The following is a 12,329-nucleotide window of genomic DNA, read 5'->3' as shown; positions in this document are numbered from 1 at the left end:
CAGTGTGCGTTCATTAGACCAACGCTGTGATTGAAAGTGGTATTTGACGTTAGCAGATGAGCAAAATGTGCAAGAGAACGTTTCTCATCATCATCTGCTCGAGTTTCCAACTCTGAAAACTCATAACTTCACTTTTCTGGCGCCAATTTTTATCATTGTTGTTGCATTCGTATCAGCAATAATTACTCCTCCATTACTGGCGCTAAATACGATTGTCGCAGATGTGTTGGAAGGACTCTTTATGAACTCAAACTCGTTATTTGCGACATATTTTGCAGCAACTCGCTTAGTTGGGACAATCCTGGTTGCTCACCAGCGCAAAAGAACCGTCCATTTGCGAATCATAAAAGCGGATACAATGTTTGCCAACGAACAAAACGTCCGTAGGCCTTCATAAATGTTTGGTGGCCATCCACTATTTTACTCTAATCACGGCTTTGTGGTAACAAAGGCATCAGAAGCTCAACCAATCTATAATTTTTTTTATTTTCAATTCTACATGGTGCATCCGAAGTGCTTGGGCCATATAAATTAACGACTGGTGTCAAAGCTTCGAAAACCCATGCAGCTAAAGTGGTTGCTTGAGCGTGTTGGTACGACATAGCTGAAGAACAAACAACGCGAAAAACGAGAGACCAGACAACAGCGCTCAGTAAGTAATCTTTTTGTCTCATCGACTGGTTTAAGAATGTGCTCAAGATAGCTGAACACTTCACTAACGACATATAGCTTGACGCTGTTACACCCCTCGTTGACACACATCTCCTCCACCTTTGGGAGGCTAGAAGAGAACTTGTGAAGCGGTGAAAGCGGCAAAAGCTAGACGGAGAGTTACGCAAACGCATTTATCTCCTCACCGAGTAGTCTCAAGAATATGCAAACCAATTGGTCAGACAGAACTGGCACACTTTCTGTGACAAGCTACGGGGGACTGTGAGCACCAAGAAGACCTGGCATCTGCTACGTGACTTTTAGCCACGCAATCTTCCAATGCAGCGCAAAAGCAGCACCTTCAGAGGCTTATTCGAAATTATGCCGGTACAGAAGAACACCTCATAAAAGAAATACAAAAGAGGTTCTGTAGCGATGCACCCACTGGGGCTTCGAATCACACCAAAGAGTACGCTGGCGCACTAAACACTGCAGATCGCTTCAGAAGAACATCTCCTAAAGAAAATACAAAAGAAGGTCTCGGTCGATGCACTCACTGGGCCTTCGATTCACACCAAAGAGTACACTGGCACAACAAAAACTGAGCTCGACCGGCACTTCAGCCATGCTGAACTGCACACAACCCTAATAAAGTTTAGAGGAAATACCAGCCGTGGAATAGAGAGGATTGTCAACAAGCACTTACACAACCTACACACCCGGCCACCACGGGTCTTCTCCGATATTAAAACCACTGCTGAGATAAAGAATAGCTACATCCGGTATGGAAGCACCCGCAAATCACCATTGATCCCTAATCTTAACAAAACAGTCGGCATTGAAAAATTACACCCTATTTCTGTCACATCGTGTGCAGAAAGCTGTTCGAATATAAGGTGCACGACCACTTAACCCAGTACCTAGAAGATAGTGGAAACCTACCAGACACCATGTTCAGCTTCAGGCAGCATTTTTCGACGCAAGACGTTCTGTTTCTACTTAAAGAAGACCTTCTTGATCACCTTACCATTGAAGAAAGTACTTCATACTCGAAGTCGACGTAAACGCAGCATTCGATAACGTCCTCCACGACGCGATCCTGAACAACCTCGAAGGCATTGGCTGCGGCATTGGAACCTACACGTACGTCAGAAACTTTGTGACGGATCATACGGCAACTGTGGGCATAAGCAACAACCGCAGCAAATGCTTCCAACTACAAGAAAGAACACGCCGGAGGATTCGGTCATCTCGCCGTTACTTTTCAATGTGGCCATGATCAATCTGCCAAAAATTCTAGGCAAAATATCAGATTTACGATACCAGATCTACGCTGATGACATCATGGCCTCGACCAGGGCTTCGAACACTGGGAGACAAGAGACCTGCCTAAAACCACTGTAAATGCCATCAAACGGTATCTCCGAGACTGCGGTCCTTGCTGCGCCCCCGAGAAATCCGAGAAACTCATCTTTGAAGCGAGATCAAGAGGCAGACCCCTTCTATACGACGAGCCCAAACCTAGCGTAACACTGAACAGGACATTAAAACGAAAACTCTAGACCCAGCGAGTGCATGAAGTTCACATCCACCAGGGTGGATGCCCCCTTACCGACACTTCACCTGCCCCCTTACCAGCTGCCCCCTTGCCGACACTTCAACGAACACTATCACAACTCACGCACCTCATCAAGAAAATCGCGAACCAGTGAAACGGACTCACAGAGCATGACACGCTACATGTAATGCAATCTCTGTTCACCAGCCGCATTACATTGGCACGCTGTACCTGAATTCGAAAACAGCTGAAACCGAAAAACGTAACACCATGATGAGAAAGGCCTTTAGAGTAGCCCTGAGACTTCCCGCGAAGGCCTCTACCACACGTGGCAAGAGCTCGCCGAAGCTCATAAGAACAGTCAGCTGGAGAGGCTGAAGCTGACGCCCAGGGAGGGTCGGTGCTCCGGTACCTCAACTACAGCGACACGTTCATCGCCGATGCAGACCACAAAAAACGCATGCCGCTGTACGTTAGAGAGTCGCTGTCCATCGCACTCATTCTACGCAACATGCATCCTGCTTTCCACAAAAGTAGACGCAAGACTAGAGCTGAGGCTCTTTACCGAAAGTTCAATCAAGACCTGGACACCCGCTACACTGACGCGGCCAAGTATCCGCATCGAAATGCGTTCGCTGTCAGCGTCTTAGATTCTAAAGGCCAAAAATTTGCGTCGGACACGGTCAACGTGCTCAATTCAGACGCAAAAGAAAAATCGGCAATCGCTCTCGCAACCACCACATGTACAGACGCTGCGGTGATCTTCACTGACTTTAAAGCTTCCTGCAGGGATTTCGCTAAGGGCCGTATCTCAGCCAATTCCATCAATATTTTAAAACGGCAAAGCACTCCACAGCCATACACTTGTATAATATTGGTTCCAGGACACAAGGCTCTGCTGCAAAATGAAAATGCCCACACCGTTGCCTGCGAGCACATGACGCCTGATCCATCGTTGAAGAGACAGAGGTTGTTCAAAACACCTATTCATTGTTACTCCATTATTAGAGGCTGGAGCAACAAGTATACCCTCCACCACACCCAAAACTGACAAAATAAGAAAGCGTGATACTGAGACGCCTGCAAAGCAACACTTACACACATGGGGCCCTGATGCACCCTCTCTACTTAACGAGAAATAGCTATATGTGCCCGCTCTGCAGCGTACCGGACACCCTGGCACACTTGCTTTTTGCAGGCCTGTGTTATGCCAGACGTAATCTGCAACAACACACGACTGATATTGAGGCAGGAATGACAAACGAAGACCAAACCGAAACGTGGGAGGTGAAGCTTGCTTTTGAGGACCTGGAAACGAACAACTCGTCGCCAGTGGCAAGAGGGCAGTTGAAGCCAGAGGGTTCAGGGACTAAAGAGCCCTTCCACCTCAGAGTGACACCGGGCATTGCTCGGGGCACTGTTTCGGAAATAAACGTTCATTTTTCTTTCTCTCTCTCTCTCTACCTATCTCGTTTTTCGCGCCGTTTGTTTTTTTTTTGAAAATCACTTCTATTATTCATCACCTGAATTTAGAACTGCGTGGTCGCCACGATGGTGCTTGCAATGCCTAGCAGTTTCATTACGAATCTAGACGTTGCCCACACGCATCCAGCTGTTCGTGGCCTCTATATATGATTGTGCTGACTATGGCTTCATCGACAGCGAACTCAGTACTCAATACAGTTCAAACTCTGCTAGTGCGAGTCAAATTACGGCGCAAGGATTCTCAAGCAGGCGAAACTGCACTCACTCGGGCGTCACTAAAAAGTCACAAATTTAGGCACTCAACAGACGCGCCCTCTCGTGGACTTCGCTAGCAGAGAAGGAAAAGCGCACCAGCCGCTGTCACCTCACTTTCGTTCGAGGCCACTGCACGCCGAGTCGCTATTCGCGCTTCACGTCTAAATACGTGTTTTTGAGGGCCTTCACGGCTCCTAGTTTAAACGCGATAGCGTTAAAGAGCTTGTTTCGCAGAAATTCCGGCATCAGCACTGTTGAATGTGAGTGAAAAAAACACCAGGCCTGCGTGGAACGCCGAGCACAGTCCCATCGAAAGCTGGAAGAGTGGCTTTGCAGAGCCTTTGTTAAATACTCTTTGAGTAACTGCTACAAAACACTTGCAGGGTACCCACAAGGTCATAAATTATTGTAATTTTTCTTGTGGTATGAAGGAATTCCCTGTGCTTAATTCGTCGTTCTTCAAAGAAGCATGGTACCCGCTACATACGTGCAAGGAAGTGTGAAAAGTATTTTTCTGTGGCAGCGGAAGAACGAGATATATTCCTAAAGCTATTGTAGAGGGTGGCACCATTCGATGACTCACTCGTTACGTAATTCGTATTGTGTGACGCCTGCTTTGCATTGCTCATCTACGACGCTTCATTATTCATAATACCGCGATTTTTTCCGCTTATCAAGCCTCTCTAGTGTCGGTTTCCAATGTAGTTTCAAGCCGTGGCGATGCTCAGTGATAGAATACGGAGCTGACACGCAGAAAACCCGGGCACGAGGTTCATTGTGTCTTCGGTGTTTTTCATATGCTTTGTTTTCTGATTTTGCGCAATAGTGGTTTCGGACAACGTCGCGGTGGCAGAACTACGGCACCTGCCACCTTTCTTAAGGTCTCAGAGCAGCCTTCACAGTACAATTGACTCTGTTTGGGACGACAAAATCAAGATGCAAATAAAATGATCTGATATATTTACCATAAGCCACCAATGTATCTGTACTTGCATGCTTTTCGCACTTCACGCCATGCTCACTAAATTGTGTGCGTGATTGTCTGTGCGTGTCTGTGTGTTTTTGTGTGTGCCTGCGAACACACGAGTTTGTCTGACCCACTGACAAGTAGTTGAGACAGCGTGGAGAGAGTGAAGGCGCAGCACGTGGTAGCAAAGCTGGCCGTTTAGCGTTGTCCTAGAAAAGTTTGCCACCAAGTTCACCCCAACAGAGCCGCCAGACTATGTCCCAGAGCGAGGAGAGCTTCCCGCCAAACATTGTCACGAGGCATCAGCTCTCAGTCCTATCTCGATATGGCGTGAGCTAACGCTTCCAACTTCTCTAAGCCACTAGAAGCATTGAGGGCAATTAGTCCTTGCACGAAGCGTACCCGCTGTTGCAGTTTGGCTAAACGCACTTCTGCCGCGCCCCGAAGAGTCACTGGTCAAAATGTTCAAAGTACTCTCCATCGCGGTGTGAAAAGCGCGCGCAGACACCGAGCAGTTGGCACCGCCAGTAAACGCGAGGAAGCTAAGATCACGGAGAATTTCGCGGCCACTTACTAGAAATCTTTCTTCGCAAGGCCACCTGCACATGCTCGCACACGACGTGTGAGTGAACAGCGAGGGGCACCTGCTTGTGCATGTGGCAGACGCCATCTGCTCATGGACCATTTAGCAGGTCGTTTCAAGCGCTGTACAGCCTATAATTCTGGCAGTGTCAGTTGGTAACTGCAGCCAAAATATCTGTCACGTCTACAAATTGATAATTCAGACAAATATGTGAAAAGTTTTACTATGTTCGAGGCGATATCGCTGTTTTACAGCGGAAGTTTTATGTGGCTAGGAGAGAAGAAAAGCTGTCACGAGCTGTCAAGGGGTATCACGAGTAGTCTCCAATGGCTGTATCTTCTGTTACGTCGTTTGTAGCGTCGTGCCGAAGCACGCCAGCCAAAGGTTGTATATTAAGTGACGTCATCCGTCCCGTCGCAGCTGGGGTAGTTGAGGTGCCGAGTTTCTACTCAGACCTTTCACATGAGTAATCAATGGATAACTGAATAAGACCCCCGACAGTTGAAACGCGAGATGGCTTGCATTCGAAGGGACGAGGCTCAAGTCCGGGCACACAAACAGGTACTAGAAGCCGAGTGTCGGAAATGCGTATCGTTGTTTCGGGAGCCGATAGTTATTGCGCGAGAACGGAACGACGACGCAGAGACAAGAAGAACACGAAGGACTTTTGTTACTGACTTTTCTTTGCCTTTTGCTGTGCTTTTGTTTTTCCTCCTACTCGTGTATTGCTCTTTGTGCCACGTGGCTTTAGGCGCATGGTTTACAGTCTCCTCCATATGTTTTCGCGCTCTGTGCAATAAACTCCGCTGGTTCTTGTCCTTCGTGACCTTCTTGACTCTGCGTCGTCGTTCTGTTCTCGCACTATAATTATCGTCATGTCATAGCAACTAGCCCACGCTGACACGCTCCGGGATCCTTCCAAGCTGCGATTAACCACGAATGAAAGTGCAAGCGCTGATAACAGCCGATCATGCAAGCCACTGTGCCGAGCTAACTTGGGAAGCCAAACGCGATGTAGTTTTTTCATTGTTAATTCTACTTATTTACATAATGGTTCCAGAGAAGTAATGAGGGCGGAAAACATCGTTGCATCGGCAAATCTGAGGGTCACTCTTGCTTAAAACCTCGACAGAGGTGTTTATTAGCGCAACGAAAAAATCTTCGTTCAAAGTATGCGTTGTCGAGTTTTCCTCGCTATTAAAAAGAGATCCTCATTTATGTTCAACTAGTACATTGGGCTGTTTTTTCAGTCTATATAGCTTTGTCTGCAGAATAGTGCTCTTTTGTCGTGTGTAACTGAGCTTATGTGCTTTTCAAAAAGAGGGACCCTTTGCAAAAAGATTATTGAGCGCACTTGTTCCAAGACTATACCAGGTCCGTCACAGGAAACACAAAAAACGTTGCCTTGATAATTATGCATTTCTTTTCATACATCTTCGGCAACTGCGCCTGAAAATCACGCATTCTTTACTTCAACAAGAGCATTGCGCTCGCTGAGGTCAGTATTTGTACTTACCGCAATATCTATATTCCACGCAAAGACCATCTTTTCGGCGATACTCGTTGTCAGCGCAGACGCAATAATCGTACCATACGGTGCAACTCTCAGTTTTTTTATTATTTGGGCAATAATTTTCCTTTTTAATGCCGTCAGAGCAGTGTGCGGGAATTTCATAAGGCCTGCACTCTGAAGGAATAAACACAATACCAAGCACAGATTATAAAACATTATAATTTTATGGAGCACACTGGTATCTCAGAAATGTGTTACCCTATTTGCGCGCGTATGCTGCCGAATGTGCTGTGTTTATCTCTCATCGCTCTCTGCTCTCAATTCTTCATTTCTCCCAACTCCCTCTCACGCGCCGTGGAGCAAACCGGCTGCCTATAGGCTGGTTAACCTCCCTGCCATTTTTTTCCCCCAATTTTTCTTCCTTCCTTCCTGTTACTCTACTTACTCTCTTAGTCTACGTGTTGAAATAAACAAGGCTCATTGAATCACGACACACTGGATAATCTAAAGCCAGTGATAAGCAAAACATCAGTGGTAAGTGGAAGGCAAGAGATTGATTTCGGTGTTATTTCTTGCAGATGCAAAACACTCAAACGGAAACTTTTAATATGACACGTTATTGAATTCCAGTCCCGGTAGCTGATATTTATGGCTGGAAATCCGCAAGAACAGCTTATGATTGCTCTGTACAAATTCGCGAGAATGGCGACTGCACCACACCGTCGAACTATCAGTGACTGTCGACTGCGGTGTGCTTTATACTGAAAGAATTGTTGTGAACATAATATTCCAAAAATTCTATTGAAATTTGAATGACCTTCAAGCCAATGTTTGAAGTTGAAAGGCTGTCTGTTCAGTGCTTTGAGACTGCAGTTTATCCCACTATTTACGCAAGGGTAGCAGAAAGACAAGCCAGTATATTTTTACACGGCACTTAGAGGGTAATCAATTCAGGAGAGAAGTGTCACGGTGTTCACTTTCTAGCAGTCACGTAATCTACACTTATTACTATGCAGAAGTGCAGATTCCAGCACTTCAGAAACTCGAGAGGCAAATCTTTTAGCTTAAACCTTGAACAACCGAGAACGTCCCAGTTCCCCTTGTGCGTCTTTCACTGCAACTATGCCCTCACAGGATTTATATTCACGCAAAATAAGCAGAAATCGCGCAGCCAATTTCGAATGTGCTGATTCAGAAATCAATGCCAGTGCGTAAAAATGGTGTGAGAGACCAGGGCGTGATTGGGCCGTGTTGTGCATGCGACTAGGCAGGGAAGTGGCTAAAGCACCGTGTTCTTGCCGTCGTTGAAAGAGAGGTAATGAGCTTGAATATAGGCCCATGAAAATTACTAAGACTATATATTCTGTTTTTGTTCTTCATCTGTTCGTGTCACCGTTGTCATATACGCGACATAAACCATGTCGCTGGGGTTTTATTGCGCCATGTTATCCGCTGGCAGTGACCGTGCGCGGTATTATCAACGCCATCAAAAGTGCGCGGAGGGGAGGGGTGCCCTTTACGCAGAAGTACTCCTCTTCGCCAGCTGATGGGAGACGTCGCAACTGCTTCAAGATTTCCTGTTCTAGCAGACTCTGCTTCAAAGAGATTCCCACCACATCGGTGAATCAAGCCGAGCTGAGGCCGGCGAAGCATTCAGTGCTGGTACAGCCCGTGGTACTCTAAGAGCAAACAATATTTCTCGCACTGCCCTTATACTTGAACGAAACGTTATCTGAAAAGTGCCGCTTCAGCTGATGAGGGTTGAGCTCGACGAGCTCGGCAAATTAGTGGTCCACCAGCCGTCTGAGCGAAGGCTAGGTACGGGAGCAGAGGTTGCGGTAGTGCAGGACTCAGTCGTAATCGAAGCAGTCAGACATTTGCAGAGTCTTCCTGCACAGAAGGTGCAATGCTTTGACCTCGTGTTATGTAGAGACGCATTACCGCTTTCTTTAAGCAAGAAGGCCAATAACGCACAACTAGCTGATTTCCAATGCGGGAAGCGGTATGCCAATGGCTCAGGCCGTCGTAATTAAGGGAATGCCGGTAAGTCAGCAGAACAGTTGGAGCAAGCATATAGAGGCGTAACCAGAACGTTTCTCGGGGAGGGGAAAGGGGGTTCGCAGTGATCTGATGGGGAGAGGGTGGCACAAGCATAAGCTTTCTTCTATGACGTTTGTATAGGTGGTAGTTCAAGCAGATTGCACACATGTATATCAATGTCCTGAGACCATCCCTCCACGCGTATCCTTGTGAAGGGGTAAGTAAAAGTGAAGTACTCGCAGTAAAATACCGTAAACGAAAGGTAAAGCGGACGTTTGGAGCAACGGCCTCCCATCGCACCACTGAATATGCTACTCTTCGAAAACGCATCATTGCGACGACCATACCTATTGGAGATATAGTTATTCGCACATATTTGCTAAGCAATATTGGCATTGTATTCGTCGGGGTGAAGTGTGTTTCACCAATCAAAACGGCCCCGCTGTCAGCGTGGAATGAGAGGCATACTCAGTATGCTTTTGTACAATCACGATTGCATTTCGTTTTTGCTTACCTTGCTGGGCGAATTTCTTTCTGTCGACGTTTGTAACCACCCCGCTGCGGTGATCTAGCGGCTAAGGTACTCGGGTGCTGACCGTTAAGTGGCGGGATTGAAATTCGGCTGCGGCAGCTGCATTTCTCATGGAGGCGGAAATGTTGCAGGCCCGTGTGTTCAGATTTGGGTGCATGTTGAAGAACCCCAGGTGGTCAAAATTTCCAGAGCCCTCTACTACGACGTCTCTCATAATCAAATGTTGGTTTTGAGACGTTAAACGCAACATATCTATCATATCAACGTTTATGAGCGCATGTCTATGGGAATGATTTTTATGTAAAACCTTATATGCAAGCTGCTCTGACACAGTGATACATTTTAGTGAGCGTTTTTGTTTGACTTTACTCAGCGCATCCAAGCATGCTTTGTGATTCGCAATAAGTAATTCTTTGTAAGTTATGCTGCACGGCGGCAACAAGATATCGCACGCGCTATTTTTCGGTAGACTTTCTCGAATTATCGGTTGGCTTTACAGTTGCTCTGTGACTTTTGTTAGGAATGATGTATTCTACTGGCACAGGTATTATTGTACAATCTGCGAGAGCAAGGTAACCATTGTTGAGAAATGTTCACTTCGTCTGAATCGAAAATGGACCTGGGACCAGACTATGCCTACTCACATAGAAAGAGCTTGCTCGCTGCGTATATGCGCGAGAAAACCGGAATACGCTCCAAAACGCGTAATGTGCTCTTCTTTTTTGCGTAGCTTTGGTCGCTCTGCACTCTACAGAAAAAAAAAGACTCTCTGTGACGCTTTCGCTTCCTAAACTGCCTAAATCTAGCTCTCTGGACCTATCCGCCATCCTAATGCATGTCAAGGACGTTTAGGCTGCATTCCTCCCCATGCGGGAGTCTTGTATGCATATACGACACCGCTGTAAAGGCTGCTGAGGCCTCACAGGTTGAAATGAAGATTCAGCGTGTCACATGAAGGCAGCTTGATCAATCTCACCTGCAAGGACCTGGCGTGTAACAGATGTTTAGGCTTTCGGTACTTCTACCTTTTCTGGGTTATCAAATAGACGAGTTCAATGAGCGCTTTAAAAGACATGGGCTAACATCGAAGATGCTTTCTTGCCTTCTGCCGCAGAATATTCTCGAATCTGCCATTCTTCGTACTGCCGAGGAGTTTTCTGACGTGTATTCGAGCATTATCTAAACTTCGGCATTGCGAGAGAATAGAAGAGAATAGAAGAGAAAGGAAGGTAGGGAGATCAATCCGTCCGGGAGAACTCATCAGCTGCCGTACACGTGGGAAAGGAACGGGGAGATCGCAAAAATAAGGAGAAAGAGAAAAAAAGACAGAAAGATAGCCCAAAACACAGCATGTGCGCAAGTACCTAGCCATTAAGAATCCAATTTTCTCGCGTGGAACGCGACATCACTGTCACAGCCGCATCACAAGTCCGTCTTCCTCAAAAACCTCAGCAGTGTTTGGTCACCTTCGGCTGCAATGCCCTTGGTTGACGACATGCTCGAATAGATAAAACAGATATTTGGATAATTCCAAGGTGCTCCATAATTGACGCCAGTGGTTGCCTCTGCACATCGTAGACTGACAGTAACAAAGAAGTATGTGCGGAAGCCCCTGCCCCTTTTCACAATTACAAACATCGCGGAGAACATTGTCGGCCATTGCAGTGCGGAAAGAATACGAGTTCGTAAATGACACGCCTATCCATAAAGTGTAAATCAGTGTGGCCTATAATCAGTGGGGTGCACTTCGCATACAGGGATAGATCAAAGAGCGCAGGCGGTGTTGCTGTGTAATCTGGTTGATCTGGCTGCTTGGTAGTCACCCTAGTGGTAGTAGTAGTAGTAGTAGAATTTTTTTTACAGTAAGCCGAATACAGAGCTCACTGTAGGGGCAAAGGGCTAAAGGCGAACAGCCTGACAAAGGCCCTTGTCCCTCCACAGTCCGTGACAGTGCAAAGCTTAAACAATATATATATTCAATACATTGGTTTCAAGCAACCTGAAATTGTAAACACAAACTTCAAACCTAAATAGCATAAGAAGTTTACATAACACATTTTAAGAATTAGATGTCACTCTCGTTATAATTCACAACTAAACAATATCAATGAAACAACTCGAAAACAGACACAAAATGCATGCGGATACAATAAATTCCGCTGTATACACTCGTATAATTGACATAGAAGTTTATGAACAATTTAAGCATTTGCAGAGGCATGAGACTCCATTACGTAGTTTCGATAGTGTAGACCGGTGGTTATGAATAAGTTCTTTATTTGTTTCTTGAAAGTCGCACTACTAGCCCTAAAGTTCAATTGATCTGCAAGGGTATTTAAAACCTGAGGTACCTGGTAAGCAATACTTTGTTTTTCATACTTGGTTCTTGTTCTAGGAGCTCGTTTCTTTTGTTCTCGCATACTGTAGTGTGGTTTTTCGGTGCAACTTTCTTCATATAGCTTAGTCTTTTGTATTAACTGAAGTAATTTAAAATGACATAGTTGATCAATTCTGAGCATGGAATATTTAATGAATAGTGGAGCAGCGCGCAAGTCTTGTAGATTCCCCCTGTAATTTTCAAAGCAGCGCAATACTTTCTTTTGTATAGTTATTAACTTATGATAATTTCCTTGTGATGTCGTTCCCCAGACTAACATCCCATAACTTACTTTAGAATGGAAGAGTGCATAGTACATTTTTATTTTAACCTCAATGGGATTAAGTGCATTGTTCTAAAAAAACAAC

At 45.8% G+C, this 12,329-nt stretch overlaps 1 protein-coding gene across 2 annotated transcripts in view; it reads right to left on the bottom strand.

The window, feature by feature from the left end:
• LOC142767582 (uncharacterized) overlaps window positions 1-12,329 on the bottom strand; it is an 89,323-nt gene that overhangs the window by 46,583 nt on the left and 30,411 nt on the right. For both annotated transcript variants that reach the window (XM_075869545.1, XM_075869546.1), the window contains exon 3: window positions 7,016-7,186. In XM_075869545.1, the coding sequence (XP_075725660.1) occupies window positions 7,016-7,186 (171 nt within the window). The remainder of the gene's footprint in view (window positions 1-7,015; window positions 7,187-12,329) is intronic.

This window comes from Rhipicephalus microplus, chromosome 7, assembly GCF_043290135.1.
Source record: "Rhipicephalus microplus isolate Deutch F79 chromosome 7, USDA_Rmic, whole genome shotgun sequence".
Taxonomy (NCBI): Eukaryota; Metazoa; Arthropoda; class Arachnida; order Ixodida; family Ixodidae; genus Rhipicephalus; species Rhipicephalus microplus.
The sequence above is the reverse complement of the archived record's forward strand: the minus strand, read 5'-3'. Positions and strand labels throughout refer to the sequence as shown.